Source organism: Eutrigla gurnardus (genome assembly GCF_963514095.1).
Source record: "Eutrigla gurnardus genome assembly, chromosome: 12".
NCBI classification, from domain to species: Eukaryota; Metazoa; Chordata; class Actinopteri; order Perciformes; family Triglidae; genus Eutrigla; species Eutrigla gurnardus.
In genome coordinates, this window is record NC_139926.1 from 21,991,662 (window position 1) to 22,016,957 (window position 25,296).

At 42.9% G+C, this 25,296-nt stretch overlaps 1 protein-coding gene across 11 annotated transcripts in view; it reads left to right on the plus strand.

The window, feature by feature from the left end:
- The window catches only part of tns1b (tensin 1b), a 140,313-nt gene that overhangs the window by 642 nt on the left and 114,375 nt on the right, over positions 1–25,296 (plus strand). For 2 of the 11 annotated variants that reach the window (XM_084023390.1, XM_084023393.1), the window contains exon 1: positions 16,289–16,405. The exons of 7 other annotated variants lie outside the window; for them this stretch is intronic. In XM_084023390.1, the coding sequence (XP_083879516.1) occupies positions 16,304–16,405 (102 nt within the window). In that variant the 5' untranslated portion in view covers positions 16,289–16,303. Of the gene's footprint in view, positions 1–16,288; positions 16,406–21,127; positions 21,420–25,296 lie in introns of those variants that run through there. 2 more of the 11 variants (XM_084023391.1, XM_084023388.1) reach the window with 2 other exon arrangements.

Genomic DNA, 25,296 nt, shown 5'->3' on the forward strand with positions numbered 1-25,296 from the left:
CCTACCTGTGCTGGTAGACTGGAACTACACTCTGCTGGGTGGATGTGCTGCTCAGTAGATTTGTATTAGTTATTAATAATGCTCTGCAGGCGGATGCTTTCATGTTTGAGCTTGTGGAATTTCTCTCTTTGACCCCAAACTTAACTTCATCCCATAATTTGTTTCATGTTTTTATGAAAACGACACTTTATACTTGTTTCATTTTAAAAATCTTTGTACTTATTATACACTGTAGTTACTCAAGGTCCATTTGTTACTTTGTCTAGAGAGCTGCTAACTAAAAGCAACGTGTTGAAAATATATAAACAAGCCTGTATGATTTAAATGAACTTTCAGAAAAAGCTTGAAAATGTGGAGAAAATGTTCTTCTGCATTTATGTTGTGAGAATCCACATCCTTTAATATCCTGGGTGCTGAATGTCTGTGTTTATTTACCTTGCCAGATGCTGGTGTTTTTGTTTTTTTGCACACACTTTGCTTTTTTTTCCACGCTGATGTTTGTGTCGGAGGCGTGCTCAGGTGCGGAGGAATTGCTTCCTGTGGTAATTGCTCCTGTGTGTGTGTAAGTGTGTGTGTGTAAGACGCTTGCGGTTTGTGTCCCAGAAGAAGAAGAAGAGCGTTGGGCTGTTCTGCTGTCAGCGGCGCTCAGGGAGGCCCATGTCGCAGGACTTTGAAGAACGATTACGATCAGCCAGAAAGTAAAACCCTCATGTAAAACCAGAGTTCAGAGCCGAGACTTTGAACCAGATGAGGGGGTCTTGAATGCGCTTCGGGAAGAATGTGCTTTTCACCTCTGGGTTGTATTGTATATTGACAGTACATGAGCAGACACAAAGAATGAATAAAGAATGGCATTAAATAAAGATGGTGGATTAAACCATTGGGCTTACACAGCTTACAGGACGGAGAACCCTATCCTTTACAGAAAGCAATGGATTTTTTAAATAAAATGCAGAAAATGCAAAAAAAAAAAAAGCTTTTAGTTTAGAATCACTTCTTAGCCACGTTCAGTTCATTGTTTTCTCCTTCTGTATGATGGAATCCCAAAAGCTCGTGCTAACCGCCCAAGAACGAACCTCGGAGAGCCACTCCCATCACATGAGCTCAGAATAGCTGGTCGTGTTCCCAAGTGATGATGAGGAGCCGATGTGGAGAGAAAAGTAGCTGAGTGAAGAGAAACTCAGTCTAAAGTGAGATTTATTTGCACACAAGAAGTACAATCATCATGAATGTGTTTACGCGTGCGCATTATGGTAACCATAGCAACCAATAAGCCGACCCTCAATGGGATCCAGACCCAACTCTCAAGCAACACCGCCGACTGTCCCTCCTTCAAGAAACGAATCCTCATTTCGGTCTGAAGCCTGTCAGGTCCAGCTCTCTATCTCCCCCCCGTTACTGAATTCCCACCAAAGTGTCAGACGGCCGGCGGGGGCTTTCCTGGGATTTGAAGATTTTCGATAAAGGTATGCGGTGAACTGAAAATTACCTGCCGCCCCATATTGCATTCCAGCGGATGCTCTAGCTGTGGGGGGAAAACAGTGTGTCCTCTGTGCTTGCGTCTCTGGGGAGGCCTATCATTTCACTCCGACCCGCCGGCACTGACCTGCACATGGGCCGCGGAACAAGACCCTCTCTGTGTGCCCCTCTGTGGAGAGGTGCCCGCTGTGTGCTTGACCCGGGGAGAGGGCTGTGATGCCTCAGCAAGGTTAACCCCCTGTCATTTTACCTTTTAATGCCCGTGCACACAGTAATTTAACCTCTCGTGGACATTTGTGCATTTAGGAATCTCCTTCAAATAGTTCTTCATGTGAGAGTCTGGGTATGCTGCACCAGATTTATCTTGGCAGGAATACTGTATGTGTAGCATTGATAATAAGGGAAGATATGTTTGTGTTATTGTACCTATCAACCAGCTCTGAAATATCAATATGAGTAAGCACACTTTAAAATACTTTGCTCTGCATCCTTCCCAAGGAATTGGCTCTTTTAAGTAGAAGTATTGAGAAACAATCAGCGTTCATGATGATGTTTTTCCAAATATGTCTCGGTTTTAAAAAGCCAAGGGTGTAAGTTTCATTTCTAAATTGGTGGGACACATTATTAGCAGCTGTTCAAGACGAATAAAATAGCATTCAAATTAAAAGCAACACAGTTTATTTCAGTTTGGAGCCCAGAAGACCTAAACTCCTAACCATTATAACGTAATGTTAATATACATTAGTCCTAGTAAGTTAGTAGAATGACAAGTTCAATGCATAGATTGTTCCGTACAACAGAGTATTCAGGATGCCGTGTTCAGGAATGTAGACGCGCGTGTTGAATTGCAAAATTTGAGAAGACGCGCCAGACAACAACAGCTAGCATGCAATCGTCTGATAGATAATTTGAGCCTTTTTATCCATTTGGGAAGTCAACGCCTTTTTACTTTCAAAGCCTTGTGGTGAAAGGATGTGTGAATCCGATGAGCGGATATTTCTTTTCCAAACAGCCTTTCAAGACATTACTGATTCGCTGATGCGTAACGTCGCCCACAAAGCCCGTGGAACAAGAAGATAATGGGATACAAAAGGCGTTCATTGAGCTTCTTAAAGTGTCTTCAATTCACTTGGCGATGCACAGTGGATAGAATGACAGTCAGGATGATAGATTAAGGCACAGGGCAACTGTATTTCCCCCCCAGAGTCACGGTTGCGTGCCCCTTTTCTTGGAATGTAAAGCGGAGGCCTAACTTCCACCTCTGCTTCAGACCTCGTGGCATCGGTGCGACATAATACACTCCGTTTAGCCCTATACCATGCAGCCTCGATGGCTTTGTGCACCCGTGAATGTGGCCTTTATGCTGCAGTTTTGTTGATATTGCTCTACGTGTGGGGGGGATTTTCTTGTCTTCTCCCTAATTCTTGGCAAGGCGATGTGGCATTTGCTCTTGGCAGCGTCAAAATCCCACAAAGTCTCACTCTGGGGGCCTTTGTAGCCATTCACAACACTTCCGAGTGATGGACAGGGAGCTCGGCTCTCCCAGGTCGCATCCCTTTTCGCCCACAAAATCCGTCTTTGTGGCTCTCCGCTTTTCCCGTGGTCTTTTTCACCAAGGTCGGATGCCACAGGGCTCCAAGGGTAATTACTGTGACAGTGGAGCAAAAGTTAGGCCGGGCTACCCAGGTCGCCCAATCATGTTTTCATCATCGGGAGAATGTTTTTCTTTGGGGACGTAATAAATCCCTTCTTTTGACATGCTGCATTTACTCTGAATACACACGGGAAGAAACACCCAGGTTTTTTTTCCCTCCTCCTCCTCCTCTCTCTATTTTTGCACCAATGCTTGTAACAAGCTGAGGCAGATCATTGTTGCTGGTTCGCCCTCACTGGTTTTTAAAAGGATAGGTTTGCACACTTAGACATTCCGCTGGGGAGGAATTTCATAGGTATTTGCACCGGAATGTGGTTTCTCACTGGACTGGGGAGGGGAAATGTCATGGGTGTTATGAATTGTAACCATAAAGTGTCTGATGAACATATAAGTGTAGAAAATAAAGGGATCATTTGATTGTATAAGGCTAATCCTTGGGCTGTTACTACGGCATTGTGACCATATTGATATACGTCTTTATTAATGTTTTGGTAGAAACGTAACTCTTTATATGTATGCTATGTTTCTGGGTCTCCGGTGTCTTAAAGACAACAACAGTTGATTGTTCTGCCATGCCGTTATTATTAGTAGAATAGGAGTAGAAACTCAATAGCCCTCCATTAAAAACCAAACACAAGCGGCACATGTTCCCATCCTGATCCCCCCTAATGAGAGTGGGTGTGTCCCGTCCTGTGAACCAGGCGAAGGAATCTTTAATTAAATCACACTCTTGGACCCAACGCTGCACATGTGTTGCACGCGCCTGAAATCCTACACAAGCTGGCATGCCATGAATTTATATCGTATATACACTGGCTGGGAGTTTATTTACGCTGAGCCCAAGTCTGCATTCACACTAAAAATACACCGATTCTATTTTATTCTATAAGGCCATAAAGTGATATGTAACATGATGTCTACAGATTTAGTTCTATCTTTTTATACTTGGATAGTGATCCCTGCAAAGTCGTAGTATTACAGTAGGCACGGACAGATGGGTTTATAGGTTTTTAGCATCAGTGTGAGGAGGAGTCATGGTTTGTTAGGTATTTTAATGTTATGCCTTATCAGTGTGTCGTAAAAATCTCTTTCAATGGATTATCCTTTTTCTCCCACCCCCAATCTATACCTCCTAGGTATGGAATCAGATCCCAGCGCATTCAATGTTATCTTTATCATAGGTAACTGGACTTGCTTTAGGTTTTTAAAGACTATTCTCATCCAAGAGGCTTCTTCAGTTCAGAGGTGAAAAGTCTTCAAAAACCGAAAGCAAGTCCAAAGATGACCATGATCTGGATGACTGAGAGTCTGCCTGCCTACCTGCACGCTCTCTATGGCTGGGTTGTCATTGTTGCTGACTTGGCGACTTTCCCGCTAGATTTACTGACTTTTGGAGATAGCGTTGATAGCTTCATTCATTGGAAAAGAGTTGGCAACACTGGTCTATGTTGTTCTGTTGGACAATCTTTGATGGCCACTCTAATGTTACCTCACATCTCACCCTCATGTGTCCAATCCAAACTCCTCGTTCTGTGTCACACAAAAAAATGCAGCCTAAAGTTCAATGAAGCTAATATCAGACCTGTGTCGACTAATTAAGTAGGAAAGAGTAAATGTACTAAAACAGTGTAACTTTGTCTAAACCCGCCTGCTGAAGTCTGATATAAATTTTGGGTTTTGGTTTTAGAAAGAAAATGTATTTTTGAGGCAGAAACTGAAAATAATATGTGGAGTTTAATGAAAAAAAAATAAGCAAACTTCTTAATATGGACCAAGATTTGTACTTCTTGGCATTTTTAGTGTGTGCAGGTGTGCATGGGGCATATAACTGGAAAGTCCTTATTATAAACACTCACCAAAGATAAGCAGCAGGTCAGATTGAATAACAGCAGCAAAAGGGTATAAAAGCCTTTCGTCATAACGCAGACATAGTTCTTAGGTTCTACGTGGACTTTCCCAGACTGTAAGAATAGCATATTGGATTACCTAAATTAAGGGGTTTTACCCTTTTAAGCCCACTTCATTTTTTCTTACATTACTGTTGTCATAGATGTCCTGAGAACATAATCTGCTACTTCTTTGCCTTCTGCGTGCCTGTCTGCCTTGGCAAGCCTTCCTGGCACGACTCTGAAAATAGCCTGAATACCTCCGGATCATTGTATTGTGTTGTCAATGGCCGTTTCTAATAATACGTAGCAGCTCAGTGCTGAGGCTAATATCTTCTTGGGTATTCATTTATACACTTTAAATTGCACAGTTCTTTATTTAGATAAATATTTGCATTCTCAGAATGTGTCACCGCTTTACTTTATCTGTCCTGAAAGGTTAGGCAGAGATAAGAGTAATGGATTTAACAGTCTGGAGTTGGATAACGCGCCTTCAAACTTTTATTAGATGAATGAGAGCAAGCTGCTTTTAATGGCTGCATTATCAGTTATCAGCTCTCTTCACCGCAACACTGTTACTTATCACATTCCTTTCTCTGCAGGTCCACGTGTGTGCCACATTACTGGGATCCCGGTGTCATTTTGTGCGATTGTCTTGTGTCTTATATTACCACTAAGCTCTGCTGTAGCCAATCCCTTAACACCTGTCATCGGCATTCTTCTGTTTGGACTCTGACTCTGAGATTAGCGTTCACACCGGCCCACAGAGCTCATTTACACTACCCCGAAATAATGTACGCCGTCACGCAAAGGGTTGGATTGTTTTTGGATGTTTGTTAACAGCAAAGAGATTTTGATTAGAAATATTCATTCAGTTTTCATGTCGTGCATTAATGCATAAAGTTGCAATTAAGGCCTTTATACCCAAGATGGGTCTTACATTATTTTAAAATATATTTTTTTAAATTAAACATTTTAATAGTTGATGCAACCTTCTCAGATGTGAGACACTAGAGGTCTTCAGACCTTTAGTGTTTGGGTTCCCACTTTAAATGGGCGTGTCATCACCTCAGTCAGTCAGGTTCAAACTATTTCAGGTTTCTACTAGTACATGTTTACATATTTTATGTAAAAAAAAAACACATTATTTTTCTTATCTGAATATTCACTGTCTGAAACACTCCTTTGTAGCGCATGTCTCTTTAAATCCCCGTCCAGAGAAAAAGCCCAGAAAAAATATGATGCAGGAAGGAGAGCCAAATCTGATTGGCTTGTTGAATCACACGGTATCTAATCTAGACATCCCACAAAAAAACTGATTGTGTGTGTTTAGGACTTTTTCATGATATGTCCCCTTTCAAACATTGAGCAAGGTCAAATTAATTCAAACTAACATAACAGTCCCACAATCCTGATACATGATAGGCTCAACTAAGACCCATTAGTTATTTACAAATGCTGGTTGGAACATATGCACAAGCAATAATAAGCAGAGATGAATCACTCTTTAGTCCCTTGAAGTCCCTTCAAGTGTGTAAGTTTGCACACATTGAGATGACGCAAACTGGTTTGCTCCAAATTCTCTCACATACTGACCAAACATTTGCATTTCCACGACTCTTTTATCTGCTGTCGAAGCCCACGTGACTCTGTTTGCTTGATGTCTGGGTTGGCCTCTGCCATTTTCACTCGAGACAAGAGGACGCGAAAGAAGGAAGACGGCCAATAAACAGTGAACGCATTTTCTTCTTTCAACCTCTGGCTGTAGCCAAAACACATTTTATCTGAAGGAAGCCGCCAAAGACGCTTCTTCATGACTTCAGTGTAGTATAGTATGGCTTTAATGATGCTGTGCTATTTAACCAGCAGATGGGGACATTGCCAATGACTTTACCTGTTATTTACTTGGCTAATTACACAAAAATCCCAATAGACTTATAATGCATCATACTGGCATTTGTCTTAATTGAATAAATGTATATTCCTCTATCCCTCTACACGAGAAGAGCTCATCCTAGAGAAAATAACTTCATGTAGGACCATGTGGCTAATTGTAAAAAGCTGATTGAAAAAAATGGGTGTCCATGGTCTTTAACAACCCTTTTTCTACAAACCAGAATTATCCAAAGTGATTGGCATAAGTAAGGACAGCCATTATTAAGATGTGACTTCATTTTTTTTTATAAGCATTTCCCAGTGGTGTGAAACATGACACAAAGTGACAGAAAAAAGAGATGCGAGTCAATACTGGTACTTCATTTGTTAATCTATTATGTCGCGAGGCTGTGACAAATGTGTCCCATGTAGCTCCTAAAAAAGAAAATGTTACAAAGTTATAAAATGGAGTGAAAGAGGAGCTCGTTTTCTTCTAAAGCCCTGAACGATGCCAATGTAAACACAGTTAAAAGCTCCCATGCCGAGGTGATGGCTGTGTAATGTCCCATCCTTCTCCTGCAACAAGGTCTGTTTCTGAGAAGTTAATTCAATTAAAGCAGACAAAAGGCCACTGGCACCCATAAAGCATGGGTGAAATGTGAAGCCATGCGATGGACACACACACAGTCTTGTGGCCAGTCAAGCGAGATTTACATTTGCATAATGCCCGGCTACTGGGCAGGCTCACCATCGCCATGGGTTACAGTTGGTGCTGTGAAGAAATTCAGCGCCGCGTTTTGGTGGGTGTATCGGGCCTAAAGCTGACAGGCGTGGTGTCCTCACTGCCAGCACCCTACACACACACACACACACACACACACACACACACAATTTTGTATTCGTACAAAAGACCATGCTTGTTTCCTTACACCTATAAACCTTTATCTTGACCCTCTCCTCCACAACGTTTATCTAAATCTTGACTTTAATCCGCGCATAAATTTAAATCTGATTTCAGTCTTAAAGCTGCTAAATTCCGAACATATCTATCGCCTCTCAGCGTGACGTGACGTTGCATGCAAAGCAATAGTTGTTTTGCCTTGAATGTCGTATAGAGAGCTTTTAACCAGCAGTGGGAGTGGAGGATGGGCAAACACAGGACTTTCACCCAGGAGATCGATTTTATGTAACAAACGCACAAATTTAAACCCCAACCAAGTAGTTTTGTTGCCACCACTTGTGACCTGCATGTAAACAATGCCTGTAAATTGCTTTTTGAAAATGGGCCCAAATGGGATGCCTTCCAGAAATCCTCACCATAGAGGTGTTTCTCCATCTCAGGGGACGATGCTGCAGATGTCATCTGGCAATACTACCAGAGGAAGTCATATAGTCTTCCTTAAAATGATCCTGACATTGTGGAGAAAAGAGACAAGCAGGGGGCGCTCTGTGTGGTGATCTGTTGGTGGTGATGTTGTGGTTTAATTACAGATGGCAAGTGCGAGGTCATGCAACATGCGCTTCCAATTGAAAGCCATGCCTTCGCCTGATCCCCGGCACACATGGCAGGGAGGAGAACTCACAACACGCAGGCATTGCAGACACTCCTTTGGCATCGGCGTTCACTGAGGCCTCACTCATGGCTTAGCACTTTGAGGAGCGATAACCCCCCCCCACCCCACATGTTAAAGCCTAACCACACAACGCACACTTTGATCTCCCTGAGGGGGTTTTGGAACGGCTTTAGGAAGAATGAACCCTATATAGTTTGGAGTCGGGGCTTTCAAAGTGTTTACAATAGGATCTCTCTACCTTCATGCATGGACAGAAACTCTGTCTTGTAACGGTTAACGGTGGGATCCTTTCATTAGTTTCTGCTTGTTTACTGACATGCGGTTGTGTTTACGTGAAGCCCTTTGTTTATGTTTATGAAAATTAAGTGCATTGGTACATGCATACTTACATACAGGCATGCAAACATACATAAAACATGCTTAAAACACAGTAAAACATACTGGCATCACTGAAACATTGAAACTAATATATTGATTGCGACATCTTTTTTTTGCGTGAACAATCCTTTTCAGTAAAAAATAAATAATTTGTTTTCTTACGTGATACTTGAAAATCTTATGTAAATGACTAAAATCAGGCTTTAATGTTCACTTTTCTACCACGATGGCAAACTAGACACCTTTTAACAAATCAGTTGTGATCATATTCACAATTATCCTGATCATTTTTTGTCTCGATCCATGATTATATGTTATATCGTCCCATCCCTTAGTGGACACGTAACTGTACACAAATGATTGAACTTGAATGAAATGGGTCCAATATGGATGACATTAATTTTACACTGTGACAAGACATGACTCATGGATTTTTAGTGATTAGTTAATGATGAACATGTGTGGCAGTATTGAATTATGCCTCTTGGATGATTGTAATGTGTGTGTGTGTGTGTGTGTTCTGCTAATATGTCCTCCCCTGAGGCCAGGAGGCTGCCACTGTGTCTCCAGCAAAGTAAACATCACTTCTTCTTCTCAACCTTGTTAAAGTCACGTCTACAGGAGAAGAGCAAACTGGAAGAATGTGAATGTCGGACTCGGCTCCTGGTCCTCGCTCGGCACGCTCTGCTTCCCGAGTCCCGTCTTCGCTCACGGATGAGCGGCAATGAATCTGTCGGGTCTGAGGTGGTTCCCATTAAGGGGGCTGTTTAAAAAAACAAAAACAATGGAGAAGTCCATTTAGTTGGGAGTTACTTTGTTAGGGGACCCATTCCAAGGGAGGAGACCTCTTCACCTCATCTGCAAGCACCTCCAGTGTATTCATTAATTTGCCTGGAACAGTTTTTACTTCTTGTAGTAGGGAAACCACAAAGGTACATAAAGATCCAGAGCCAGTTTATTTTAGTCGATCATTACTTAAAATCATGATAAACATAATTATATATTAACAATAAATCCAATTACTACTTGTGATGTCAGTCTGAGGTGAGTCGTCCTCCAATAGGAAGATTGATGGTTTGAATCCCAGCTCCTGCAGAGGATACTGAACCCCAAATTGTCCCCAATTTGTGCCATTAGTGTGTGAATGAGTTATTGATGCGGGCCATCAGTGTATGAAGGTGTAAATTCAAGTTGTACCTCCAAAACTTCATTTTCAAACATCGCTGTGGAGTTTTGATATATAGTGTGAAACCTTAAGATTTCTAGTTTCTGTCAATCACTGGACGTCGTGAAGCAGCAGACGTTTTATTATCCTGCTAACAGAGAACCATGATTTGATTGTCATTTTAAATAAAACACTGTTTATGACACCGACCTTGGTAAAAGTAAAAAAAAAAAAAAAAAAAATCTCAGAGCAAACAACAGCTCCTGGTATTCTCACTTTCCATGTTATGATCTCCTGACACCGTCTTTCCATAGTGTGTGTGTGTGTGCGTGTGTGTGCGTGTGCATGTGTTTCCTCTCCTTGCTAACAATGCAGCTCAGGAAGTACGTCAGGATAAGGGCCAGACTGCGAGGCTCTCTTTGGCCAGTGCATCCAACTTTTGAGGGACAAAAACACAGTCTTGTTAATCCCACAAAGGCTGCTTCAGTGTTGAAGAAAGCTGTGGATTTGTGAAAGGGAATTACTGCCCCAGGTGTCTTCAAAGACGACTCTGCGATGTCCCTCTGGCTGGTGAGTGTTGTTGCAACATGTCATTGTGTAGCGGTGGGTGGTCAGCGGTCCGCTCCCGTCTCCAGGCCAGTCCAACTCCAGCAGAGATGTGGAGGCAAAGGATTCGGCTTCTGGTTTTGCTTGTTTTGGATTATTAACTTCCTAATACTACTTCCAACCACTTTCCAACGACAACAAATCATAGCTTCTTATATTGATTTCCTGGTGTTTTTGGCAGAAGCTCTCCTCCATTCATGCTAGTGAACTTTTGGGTGTGACGTTTTATTGAATCTTAATCCAGCAAGTAATCTGAATCTTTTTGAAACCCTGACTGAATCAGAATATTTATATTTAGCTTTCAACATTTGCAAATAAATAAAAGTTTGAAATAATTAAATTTAAAGATCTGTTGTAACATTCTCTTGGCTGTCATGTATTCACGTTTCCTATCGAGACCTACATGCGTCAAATTCTGGAACATCCACCTTAAGAATTTTAAGTAGAGAAGAACTATTGATATGATTTGTTCTCCTTTTAGAAATGTGACCCTCTAGATAATTCCTCTGGAGAAGCGTCACCACTCTGTTGGTCTTTTTGACCTAAAACACACAGTTTGCAGTTGTAGAAGGATTTTTACAGGGTGTTTATTTCTTCTCAAAATTAATATTAATCAACCAGCGGATTATTCTGTCACTGGTCACTGAAAGTTTCAACAAGTTACTGAAAATCAGTGGGTTGTTGCTGTTATTGTTATGTATTTTTCTATCTGCTAATTAGAGGAGGGATGAGAGAAACACATCTTAGGATGGGACGGTATGAAAATTTCATGTCGCGATTATCCTGGCCAAAAATAATGGTGATTCACGATATTATCCCAATCAAAATATGCTTAAAACTCTTAAAATGTCACTTTTACACTGGTATTAATTTACATTTTGATAAGAAACTAATATTTTTATTGCGTCACAGATACGACAAGCATCTTTTTTTTTTAGCGAAAAACAATCAAATTCTGTTAAATAAGATGGTCAGAAATCACAAATCATCAAGTCTCCCTGCATAAACAAAGGATAAATAAATTAACTTGAAAAATTTATTTTTGTTTCCTGTATTTGTTTAATAAGGCTATATTTTTCCCTAGACTTAACTAGACACTAGCTTTTTCAAATCACTCGATATTCACGATTATCCAATAATGAAAATTCACCATAATCAAGTGTTTTTTTTATCCTGATGCGCAATAAAATTGTATATCGTCCCATCTCTAACACATATACACATGAAATATGCTCGAGCAAGTTTCATCAGCAACTTAAACATTGACTAGAGAGCAGATAAAGCTTCCCTACCCCCTGTTGTCTCTTGAATTGAACTTGGTGTCAGCAGGCCAGGCTGCCATTGGCTCGTGGGAGTTAGGGGCGGGAGATGGGACAAGGTGGCTGATTAAGAGACGGTTTGTGTAATGTGACCATGAGGAACCTTTAATTGGTTATGAAACGGTCTCTAATGCTGATGCCTCGATGACCTACATGAGTAAACAAGACCATCAGTAATAAGACTGGATCGGAAACAGAGCTGCTTTTGTCCACAGAGACCGCCAAAATCAACACAGAGTAGAAGTTCTGTGTTATTTATGTCTTAACCTGACTTAATAGATATTTTTACGCTTTGTGTAGTTGACTTTGTTTTGACCTCCGAGACAGAGACGGTGTCCATTTGCCCATATGTCTCTTTCTCCGTCCCTCCTTTGTCCCGTCCTCTGATGTGAAGGTGTCCGGACAGCTAATTACTTTATAGCCGCGCAGAAAGCAATAACTTTCCCGCTGATGACTGCTTTACGAGGGGGCCGTCCTCTCATCACTGGAGGCGGGCCCACGTCTGTCATCGACTCTTACGCAATAGGCCCTCTCAGCTGGTGGCCTGTTATGTGTAAACAGAGGAGGGAACACCAGGCGCCTTTAATTAACCTTCATTTAACCTTCATTTGAATGTCATTCTTTAATTTCACTTACTGAAGGACACTTTGAAACACATGAATACACGGCCTACATGTTCATGTTATGGGTGTTCCCGCGGATCTTTAGTGAAGTGAAGACAGACAGAGCCAGCACTTCACAGCACCTTCATACCTTTTCATCACTTTGGCCTACATCCTGTTCATTTCTGCCCCGTCTGGGCATTTATGAGGCAGCCGATGATTGCTTAGAGGCCTTTGGTGTTTGAGGCCAGTTGATAATTGCAGCTTGAAAGGTGAAATGGTCACTGTGGGTACTCTGTGTTTGGCGGCTGCTTCTGGAGATTCTAATTAAAGGTTATATAACCATTTTGGAATTCACAATTTACTCCTCCACCTTGGCTAAAGCTGTTTTTTTTAATATATATATTCACCTGATTTATTGTTTCCATGTCTGTTATTTTTATATAGGCCAATACATAATGGAGCTTTTATGAGCAATCTCCATTTCATGTAAGAAAGTTGTTCACAGTTTTTAAACTTGTGCAGAGCCCTTAATCTGAAACTTTGGGGTCTTGGTTATCCACTAAAACATTGAGGTTGATTTTCCAAATTTTACCACCGCATGGCATGAAATTCTGCATTTATCGCTGCTCACCACAACATTGTTTCGAGGTCGGGATGGCGGTATCACTTGCATGCAGTCACTGAGATTTGAACCTGTGCCCGGGGAGCTTTGTGGTTCTTTGTCCCTCCTTCTGTTTAAAGAAGCTTCGGGTTAACAGCTGAGATTATAGCCTCTCTTCAAACGGGATGTTTTATTGTGCTCTCCATTTTTGTCACCAATCCATACCCTAAATGCCCCATGATTTCCAGTCTGCCAAAAACGTTTTTCATCTGCAGACTGAAGATAGAGCAAGGTCTCGTTGCTATGTTCAAAGATGAAATGAGCTTTCACTTAATCCCCCGTGGCTTTCTGCCACATGTGCTCACATTCGCCAAGCTCTCAGTATAAAAAAAAAAAAAAAATGGACGCCTTGGATCAATAGTGGGAGGGGCAGAAGATAATTCCTGCATTAATCACAGCCACTTTGTTGGGGGCAATAACATGAAATGTAATATTTAAACAAATGGGATTCCAATGCAAATGTTATTACTGCCCATTGGTTAACTTCGTTTTAAAATGTGTTGTGCCTTTGCAGCGGACTCTGGGTAGACCTTCTGGATGTCAAGTTCTATTAGGGGAATAACTGTGTTTCACAGCAGCATGTGCATGCAATTTGTAAAACGGGCTGCATGATGTCATGGAGGCTCGGCTCAACTATTGGCAGCTGAAATAAATGTGAGATATTGAATAAGGTGAGAGCTCGGCACACAGTTAAATCACAGAGTCTGCAGTGAGCTGCAGTGAACACTTTGTCTGCACATAATAAGTCTGATGAGGAAGCTGGGGCTTACCGGCACTGGGTAATGAATACTAACCATAGTGCAACATTTTAATGTTGATATTCCACAGAGACCTGTATCCATAATAATAATATAACTGCTGGATAGCATTAAAACACGACGCATACAAGTATTGATGGGTAACATCAAATTAAAGTGACGAATAGATACCACCAGCTGTGACCAAAACATCCCTGTCAGCCCCCCATTTAAACCATGACTGGCCACTTCCCCTCTTATTCTCTCAGGAACAATGACCCTTAACTCCCTCACCTCTTGTCTGGTTTCCTAGAACGGACAACACACCCGACGCTGTCAGATTGAGACTTGAAACCAGCCCTTTGTTTGGACTGCAGAGAGGCAGGAAGTGCGCATGATGTTGTACATCGCTCCTGCTCTGGAACGTCTCTGTCCCTTTGCCAGTAACGTGTAATCTTCTTTAACAGGATTGGACGAGAGCGGTCTGGTGGTACGAATCTGATAACCTAGCTTCAACTTTTCCAAAGTGTTTGCCAGCTACACACGGAATCATGCCTAACTCAGGAGAGGGCAACCTTTTTGATACAAGGTATCAGCGTGCCATATCAACATGATGGTTAACATTCAATTCAATTATGACACCACCAGAGAAGTTTAGGGCTCAATGACCTCATGGCGTTCCATTCATGTCACATTTTGCTAGTTTGTTCTTGTACTTGAATTGCCTATTTCGAGGTCACAGTTTAATTATTCATGCACATAGAACATAATGATGTGAAGGGTTGTTATCTGAATCTAATCTAAAGTACTAAACTTATCTCATCAAAAATGAAAATCAAAGTGCATTAAAATCGAGCTGACCTTTTTTAACCTTTTCAGATCACCCAGTGAATTTGTGCATTTATTTAACCATATATGCTAAAAAAAAGCAATTTCTTTGTAATTCTAATGTTTTTTTCTTCCTGGAATACAAAATATGACACATACTTACAACAGCTAGTACCGACCAATATCAACCAATGGTATCATGACATCCATCCATCCATCCATCCATCCATCCATCCATCCATCCATCCATCCATCCATCCATCCATCCATCCATCCATCCATCAAATTGCAACTACTACTCTACACAGAGCTAGAGAAGATTGTGAGTTCATCTTTTGAATGATAAAAATGGAATTCCTCCCAACGTTATCTCTTCTGCCTAAACACATCACCAAACGAAAGCTGGACACCCTTGAAATGCAAGCAATGTTTCAGCTCATTCTGGTCAGGTTTTCCGTGGTCTGACAACTTGCAATGCATTAATCAAAGGCAATGCGTTCAAATAATCTGGTGTGATTATCTTAATTTACCTTGTGAACACAAAGAGCTTAAATTGCAGATTTAATCAGCAGAAATCCTCGTACATTTTGTGTTGAAGAAGTAGGTTTTCATGTTGTTGGAAGGATTCCCATATGTGCACTGCTCTTTAATAAGGGAAAGTAAACACGCGGTCCAATTGCTGCCATGAGTCACTGATGCAACCCTCAGTCTTTCTATTAATTACTCTAAATGCATACAGGCTCAGAGGCTCCAGGGCCATTTATGATTGGTCTGGGGCTGCCAATCTTCATTAGGGTCCCCCCCCCCGACGGCTACAAATGCACCAGCACACTGAGAACACTTATGTTCCCAACACACACTCACTGTTTAATCTCCATCTCATCATAGTATATGTTCATATATTCACTCATCATTTCTCCCTTCTGGACATCTTTTCCTTTGAGTTTTTGACGTAAAACACGTAATCATAACCTAACCTGCATCGTTACTTGTATTTACAGCTTCATTTTAATTGTCACTCCCTGAACACGTCTTATATTCATTGTTATTTCAGTGCTCCAAGACTGCCCCCAAGCATCCCCCCCCATCTCCGTTCTACATTAAATTGCAGACCCCCCTCCTTTTCCTATCACTATAAGTGCCTCCTTCTTTAACAGACGTGTCTGCCCGACCCAGCCCACATCCGCCCACTTCTGTCCTCCCCTCTCCTAATCTTTTTCATCCTGATGCTTTGAATGGAATAACCTGCAGCATCCAGAGAAAGAGGGGACAGGATGGAGGGATGCTGTAGGGATGCTAGGCAACAGAGGGAAGGATGCGTTTAGGAATGACCTCGAGCATACTTTAAAGTTCTAGTTACAGAAACTGTAGACAAATGTAACATTTCTTGGATCAGATCAGGATTTTCTCCAGGACTAACTAGAGCTTCTTGTACCTCTGGTCACTTGAAGGACAGACAAGGGAGGGTGGGGAGACGAGGAGCAAGGAGCGGCAGCTGTTATACAGTAGAGGACGTGAGGAGGTTTTTAGGGGAGAATGGGCGGACTAGGCTGGTGTCTTGCCACAGTCTTCAGTTGGGCAACATTTTTCTTCTACTGCATCTTCCCGTTTCGGAAACAGAGGAAAAACGGACACAAGGTATGGTTAAAAATTTGTAATATGTTGTTTTCTTATATTGAGTCAGTTTAAGATGAATGTGCCTATATGTTGAACTTTGCTTCCGCGACAACCAGACATTTTGGAATAGCGAGCAAAAATTGCTGCTAATTGGTTCAGAGAAATGACTATTCAAGCCATGTGAGTGGTCAGAGTGGCTCGACGGCATTGCCTTTATTCTGTCTATGGTCCACCACATTGGTCCAGACTCAGATCTCAACAACTATTGAATGGCGTGCCAGGACATATTGTATCGCCATGGTCCCCAGAGGATGAACCTTTTGATGAGTATTTCCTCTAGTGACATCTGTGGTTTTGACTAAAATGGATCGGGATGAATTATTAAATTTACTACAGACTAATATTTTCCTCTAGTGCCATCAAACATTTGCTTTGCACATAAAACATAAAGTTCAATTTCTTCTATACATTAGTTTTGCAGGTATTTGGTTAGGAACCAATTTCCACCAACCTCAGCTCTACTTTGGGTTTTGTGCTGAGTAAAGTCTTGCAGACTTACTTAAATGAATCTGTGTAGCATACTCGTGACATTCAGTGTGATCACCAAAAACCTTGACCTATAGCCTCTGACCCAGGATGTATGAAACATTCTGATCTTCTTCATGGCTCCAGCAACAAATGTCCCAATGTTTCCATGTGCAGTTGCCAAGTGACAATGGAAATAAATGTAATATTTATATGGCTCCGAGCTAGTGATAGGCCTGCTGTGTGCACAGAGGATGAGCCAGGAGATAAGAACATTAGGACACACACAAACACACACACACAGACCAGGATATTGCAAGTTTGACTCGGGCACTTTTCCCAATAGGTGGTCCGTGCTGTCAAAAGGAGCCATTAATCCTGCAAATGCACCCACTGCTCAGAGTTTAAATACACACAAGCTCACAGAAACACACCACGGTATGCACATAATATTCACACAGACGAGCTCACCCATAATTCAAGCAGAAAGTGTTATTAGTCAGCGGCTGTCTGGCCCACAGACGCATTGAAGGTGTTTAGCATGCGACTCCCTCTCCTCGGGTTGTGCATCTTCCTCTGTTGGCACTTTGATGGTACCATGAGCTGGCGTTCAACGGGGGCGAATATGCACTTTACCTGCACTTGCCCTCAGTTGTGGCCAGTCTACGTCTACATTTTTAGCAACAGCAGCTTAACGTGGGAGATGTGGTTGTGCAGTGAGTAGGACGACTGTGCTTTTAAGCAGCTGAATCCCTGCCAAGTTTCACAGGTGACCCTGTGGTCTAAGTCCGTTGACTCAAATATGGTTTTATCAAACACCATGTTTTATTTTGGAAGTATTCTGGGAAGCATCTCATTTTAGTGCAGCGGGGTCTGACAGTCTGCCCTGCACAGTCCTGGTTCTGGTTCTCCCTTACCTCACTTACCTCCAGCGGTCCCAGCAATACGGCCAGGAAGTAGCGTGGTGACGTGTTGCCTAGAAAGTCCACCTCCTTGAGTCATAGCACGCCAGGTTGCTAGCTTTACTGTTACGTGCTAGCTGGCTAGCTAGCTAGCTATAAAGCTAATTTCTGTGTGCTGCCATCCAATTTGGTCATGTAGGAGAGAACCAAACTAACTGCTGAACCCGGCGGCTGTTTCGTAAAGAGGAGTGAGTGGCAGGAGACGGTAACAGCTGAGATAGCAGTTGCAAATAAGTAATTTAAATGTGTACTAAGATACGTTGAACCGACTAGTAACTCTGGCGTAAACTGGCGAGAATAGCAACACTTATTGACTAGTCTACTAATCAAAACATCTCAAGTAGAAACCCTCCTGAAACCATTTACTCCAAAGGTGCCTAAAAAAATGGTCCCAACCATCTCCACTGTTATGTATGAGTAATCCTGCCGAACCCAAAAGGCTTCCCACCATGTGTTGAGGGAGTGTTGTTGTTGTGTCCGTGGGTCAGCGTGTCCCGGACGGCCCTTTCCTCTCCGCGTTGCACAGCGGAGAGAACAGAGGAAAAAACGTGCACACACATGTGAGCGTTGTGCAAAAAGGGAGGGCACGGGGGTCCGTATTGTTTTCAACAGATGGGAGTCACGGGGTGGGAAAGGGTGTGTGCATGTCTGTGTGGGTTGGGGGGCCTGCTGGAGTGTGTTCTTCCTCTGTCTTTCAACAAGTGAACTCCCCCTTCATCTAGCAGGCTCCAGGACGTCAGCCAAGATCACACCCCTCTGTTTACACATTCACTCTGTCCTCATCTATCGGCTTTTATCTGCTACCTCTATCTGCTTATCAGGCCGCAGTTTATCTCTTATCTCTTCCTCATTTTTTTCCTCTCTTGCTTGTTTTGTCTGCTCAAACCCTTTTTCCTCATTTTGAACCCATTGCTACAGGGTGCACACAGCTCTCTGCTGCTTCCCCATCTTTACGTGGTTCAAGGACAGTGACCTGACACCGGTTAATATTCTTAATTATGTAAGTGCCTCGCTGTCCTCTCTTGACTCTGCTTTACAAAAGAAGACAGAAATGGTCAAGGTTACAGAGCTACTAAAACAAATCCCCCCCCTTAAGTGATCTGATTTGCCTTGGAAATGTACAAACCCTCCCTTCGCTACATTACAAGCCGCGCGCCACACACACACACACACACACACACACACACACACACACACACACACACACACACACACACACACACACACACACACACACCCTCTATTATCTCTGCAGCCCCTCCTATATGTAATAACTGCTCTGAACGAGTGTCTGATCATAAATGTGGGGACAGTTTGTTCAGTGACCACCAGTGGGTGCTGTGGCAGCACTTGGTTCCAGTATAAACTATGCATGGTCTTTCGGGAGTAATACAGTCTGTCCAAGATGTCTGGAAGTCCTGGATCACTTTGTCTTGTTTGTCATTGTATCAAATTCAGATATCTGATTTGCAAACATGGCAAAAGGCTATTCAGTGTCTTTTAACTCGTTTTTTTAACTGCTTCATATTATTTATCCAAGTAACGTGTGCCTTTATTCAGGGTGCAAAAGCTTAGAAAAATCAACCTTATCCAGAAAAAAATATTATAAATGACAAAAGCAACAGTAAATAAAACATATTGATGGATTATTACACCTGACTAAACATTTTTAGTTGAAGCTCTAATTGTGTACTTCATTAAAAAGACCCAGATGTGCAGTAATGTAGCAAAATAACCATTGTTTCTGCAAATTTCTCAGACACAATTCCAGATGGTGTGTGTGTGTGTGTGTGTTGGTTGAGGGTTGATTAAGTGATTAAGAACTGTTTTCTCTCTAACATTGTCTACTTTAGCAAATTTGTCTCTGTAAGGGTGGCCTGCAGGAAATACCAGGGGATCAATCCGGTGTGCCACTGGGTGAGTGGGCGAGCTTGCATGTGTGTTTGTATCTGTGTGTGGGTGGGGGTGTGTGTATTTATTTAGTTTGTGAGAAAGATGTTAATGTGTGTGGGAGATATAGGTGGTTATTTGTGAATGTTTGTTTATACGCATACGTTGAGGTTGAGAGTTTAAATCATGTGTGTTTATGTTTTCAGGAAGTAGTGAGCCTGGACCCCAGATTCCCTTTGTGTGTGTGTGTGTGTGTGTGTGTGTGTGTGTGTGTGTGTGTGTGTGTGTGTGTGTGTGAGACTCTTTGTGTGCATGTCAGAAAATGATGGGTCCATGAGTGTTTACAGGTGCATGTTCCTGCCCACCATGGGGTAATAAGTACATTTCTGTAGAGGTTTACATTACTGTGTGTGTGTGTGTGTGGGTGTGTGTGTGTGCGTGTGTGTGCGTGTGTGTGTGTGTGTGTGTGTGTGTGTGTGTGTGAGAAAAAAAAAAGAAGTACCCACACAAGGGGATAAAGAGTCACGCATGGGGCTAACATGGTCATTGATGAGCAGTGAGAACTTAATGAAGCAGCTTTTGCTTCCCGGCCCCTCTGTGCTCTTTCTCTGTAGGAAAGGGTGAAGATGGAGGCGGGGGGGTCTGTAGCACTAGGTGACTCGTTCATTGACGGTGAACACACTCTGGAGTTTATGTTTTGATTCAATCCCACGTACACCATCCTTCTGCTTAATAATACACACTAGCGCACCAAATGTGTGTGGCTGAAAATAGTCCCCCAAATACTGCGCAATTTCCCTCCTGTTTGAGTAACGTTTGCTGAAAACTGCTGTTAGAGGAACATATTAGGCCTTTTAAAAAAAAAAATTGAGCATCAAACCTTGTTGAGTGGGTGACAATCTAAATAGCAGGTGTCTTCTCTGACATCCAAACTGATACACTGTAAAAGTGGGAATGCCAGTGGATGCATCATATGGGTGAATGCGGGGGTAGACGGAGGTCATGAAATTTTAAAATAGGCACGAAAATATACAAGGAAACTCTGCAAAAGAGAGATGGAGGGGGGGGGGGGGGGGGGGGGGGAGTGTGAAGGATGCTAAGGGGGGACGAGGGGGGAGAGTGGGATCAAGGAATGAATGAAATTAAAAATGCTGAGACTTAGAAGGGTAAAGAGGGAGGGAGACAAGGGATGAGAGAGAGAAAGAGGAGGGGCAAAAGAGATGGATAATAAGCAGTGCACCCCCTCCGCCTTTGCTCCCGTGGAGCGGTGGGGGCACACACCCCCTTCCAAAAAAAAAAAAAGGGCTTTGTGAAACTTTCCCCAGCAGAGGCGAAGAGAGCCAGAGAGAGCGCAGAGAGGCAGTCAGGATCCAATTTAGAGGAGAGACACTCGGAGGGGCAAGCAAGTCATACAGTGAGGGAGAGGGAGAAAGCAGGAGGTGAAAGACGGCGTTTAAGTCCAGGAAAGTCATGGCTGTGCAGCATTGGGCAACTCTTCTCCTGGTTGGATTATACTTAAGAAAGCCCACTGGTCTGTAGCAACTGCAGCAGCAGCAGCATCACTCCTGCCCGTCACCATGCCGTCTGTCTCTCTCAGCCTGCCAGCAGCTCTGGCTGGACCTGCACGCACCTGGGTCTGCCTGTCCTGCATGTTCTGGGTGAGCTGACTTTTCAACTGCTCTGGATCATGATTCATTTGTAACTGTCAGCTTGCAGTTTGCAGACCTCTGCCCATGCAGCTCATGTCAACTTGCAAACCTCATAATACATGTCATTGTAGAATTAAGGGTATGTAAGTATGAGTTGAGTGACAGCGTGTGTTTGATAATGCAGTTAGCCGCAGTGGTTTTGGTGTGATTTTGTACCACATCCAGAAAGGTTGCATGCTTGTTCAAGTGGTGATACTTCAGCGCAGTACCGTCGGGGGAAACCCTGATCAAATCAAGCTGGGGATCTATTGGGTGGTCTGCTTGTCGGGGGTTGGGTTGAGGGTTGGGACCCTGGCTGTGGGGGGCCTTGGCACGGTGACACATTTGAATGAGGGAGATATTATGAAGGGAGAATGGGGAGGGTGTGCTAATGCGGAAAATAAACTCCCTCTGTGGTGTTTTCTCCCTCAAGGAACATATTTGATATTTTCTCCATGCGCATATGAAAACATGGCTGCTCTGACACTGGGTTGAATCGAATGGATCCCCTGCTCTCTTCCCCTCAGTCTCTCTTTCTCACCCTTACCCAACTCCCTCTGTGTCCCTCTCTGTCTCGCTCTAGGTGGTTGGGACACAGCTATTTTTGCTTTCTCTTGTATAATTCAATCTGCCGCGCATTCCCGCTCCCAGTAAGGGGCTGTTTGTGCACTAGTGTGCCCTCTGAGCTGTGATGTGGTCAGGGAAAATTTGTGTTCATGTGTGTATCCCCACTTAAAGCATTGAGACTGTGGTCTCGACATTTGTCTTTAAACACGGCGAGTGCTTTTTCCTAATTTGTGCTGATATGAAAGAACATTCCTGGCTCAAATATACAACATAGCATGCTGCACTCCTCTTTTTCCAGCTGAATAGAGGATGAAAGAGGAGAGTAGTTGAATAGACCATTGAGATCCATCCTTCCCCATTCTGCAGTGGTCCTTTGGGACATGACTGCACACCAGTGACAGAGCTGCAGTCCTTGGCGAGGAGACTGGATAATCTTACAGGGCTCTTCATCAGTTAATTACCGTTCTTTCTTTTGAGGAGCGGGAGGCGAGGTGAAAGGGGGGTCGTAAAAGAATCTCAAAGCCCCCCAGCTAAGCTCCGGGTCACTGATTGACTGCATCAGAGCACTGTATGACAAAGCAAGCTCACTTATGGGGGCGGGGTTCAATCTGAGCCCTTGCGTTAATAGCAGATCTTTGTTTGGTTCTAAAACAGCCTCGATTTGGGTTCGAGTTAGGATTCACACTAACCCTTCTCTGAGGATTTGCTATTCATTCCAATCAAAACCTGAACCCAAACGATCTTCCAAGACCATTAGAAAATCAGGAAAATAAGTAAAATGGTTCTTTTTTTTCTGGTGATGTATTGCTGTACTTCTGTCTAGACTGTTCAGGTTTGCATAGTGTTGACACAGACATACTCCTTGGGCAGCTGGGAAAGTCAGTACAGCTGCAAAAGCTGTTATGAGGCAACAGAGAAGTAAAAGAGAGAGATAGATACAGGGAGAGTGAATGAGTAAGTGCAGATGCAGGAAACAGACCATCTCCATGAACTAGACGAGATCTATTCCTTCGCCTGGCCTCAAATAGGGAGGGTTTCCTCTTGTCAGAGCAGGATGGTCCTGGAAGAAGGGAGTTATTTCCAGCGCAGAAGCAGAAAGGAAAATGCTCAGAGAAATATAGGAAGTGACAGGAACAACTTGAAGGACAAAGGAAATGAACTGAAGATGCTCCGGGCGAGATCGGAGGGCAAAGTAAGCACGGATGGCGCAAGAGGCCTTGAAAGAAGACCTTCGGGCAGAGTGCCGCTTTTTCCTCCAAGCACTGAATAATTAATGAAAGCCAAAAAAAGGGTTTTAGGGAGAGTTTTATCAGGTTTCCCTGAAAGGGCCACAAAACCAATCAAATGTCCTCTAGCTGCCCGTTGCTGAATGACAGTGTAAAGGGCATGGATGTTGACGTTCAAGAATGGCAGGTTATGAATGCATCCACTTACTGTGGCTTTTGCAGCAAACAAATCGAAAGGATGCGTGCCATGCAGTTGCCAAGGTGTTGGTAGCTTTGGCCAGGTGCCTCTTATGTAACAAGGTGTTTTTGTAGACAACACTGCCCCAGATCTCAGCCTCACAAATATTGACCCATGGCTAAACCGAGTTGTCAGGGTTCAAAGAACTCCTCAAGATGATCAATATCCATTAAGGTATGCTCAGTCCATCTCGGTTCAGAGTTGGTCTCAAAAGGATCGCTCTGGGAAAATGGCGTCAGCTCAGAAACATAAGGTCATTGGTCCTTAGTTGTTTTGAAAACAGACAAACCACAAACCGGTTGTTGTTGTTTCAAACTGACTTGGACTCCTAACTTCTGCTGCTGTGAGCAGGACACATAAAAGTGTCAGGTCTGGGCTCTCAGTCAATTCCTCTGATTGAAAAGGGCTTATTTCCACAATTTCCACCTATTTTTATATCGGCTCTTTTTCTCACATCTCCTGCACCCCCTTTTCCTTTTCCAACCTCCTCTTTCTCTCTTGGTCCGGTTGATTTTCCACCATACATGAATTCTTGAGATTACCTCCGATTTGTGTTGAAAAATGTTCCACGTGTTGGGCCCCTTTGAAATATGGCAACATGTCCGAATTGTAACATCTGGGTTTACGTTGCCCCGGTGTTTTTCCAGCATAATGGATTCACCATGCAGTTGTTTTCTGCCTTGACGTTCACCTGGTTGTTGGGGAAGTTTGCAACAAGGCTCATCCTGTTTCATCTCGGCATTGCTCTTTGGATCTCGGTTGAAAAAAGAACCCTGAACAACAAAAAGGGAAGTTTAACCCTTGCTCAGTTGATTTATGAGAGTTGTTGAGCTTTTTGTAACACCTCCCACCCACCCCTTTGGTTCCTGAGGAGACCCCCAGCTTTCTGCATGCTTCACTGGGCACATTGGCCTTAAACCTTCCATGGCCTTCTGACTTTGCCTTGAGGGAGTTTCGTGCTTCAGACGTTTGACTGGGTTTTAGTTTCCCCATTTTGCTCCCCCTGATCCAGGAATACTGACTTATGAACCACAGTTAAATCAGTTTATCCTCATTTTTATTGGTGATATAAGTTTCCCCTAACTCCTACTTTACAGCAGATGCAATAAATCTAAGTGGTATACTGTAGTAAACTCATTGGATGCTCTGATGCACAGGTTTTTTTCACCCTCATGCCTGATGCATGAGTGAAAGAAAGTATTTTCCTCTGTTGTAGGATAATCTGTATCATCTCTGACATCACCCCATAACTTTTGTGTCGAATTGAGTGCAATATTACTTCATGTCTCTGAACGCCTGAAAGCAGCTTGGCCCCCCCATAAAAGTAACAGGCTATTACTTGACCTTTTCACCTCTGGTGTTGTGTCATGTCCACTTGGGACAAATCATAGAAAGGACATTTTTGAATCAGATCAACAGTAATAAATATAGTTATGGCTATTAGAACATACTCTACCATAGCTTTTAGGCTTAAATTCATGTTTATCTTTCAGTAATGGTGTAATGTCTTTATAACCTGAGGTTGCGTATTAAAAAAAACAACATATTCTACAACATATTCAGTGCTTATTCAGCCTCTCTGGGTTCACTGTCGTACTTAAATTTGTTGTTACGGGTAGTAAATTTATGCAGGTGACCTTGTTTAAGGAAATGCCTGTTAGACCACTAAGAGGGAAGGTCAGAGGTCACTGTTTGAGAAGTGAAACATCTGTGGGACTTTGCTCTAGATTGTGGGGAGGTGTTTGGACCTGGTAGTACTTAAGATTGGACAGCTAACAGGAAGCTCATTGTAAGGCCTGGGCCCCCTCAATACTGG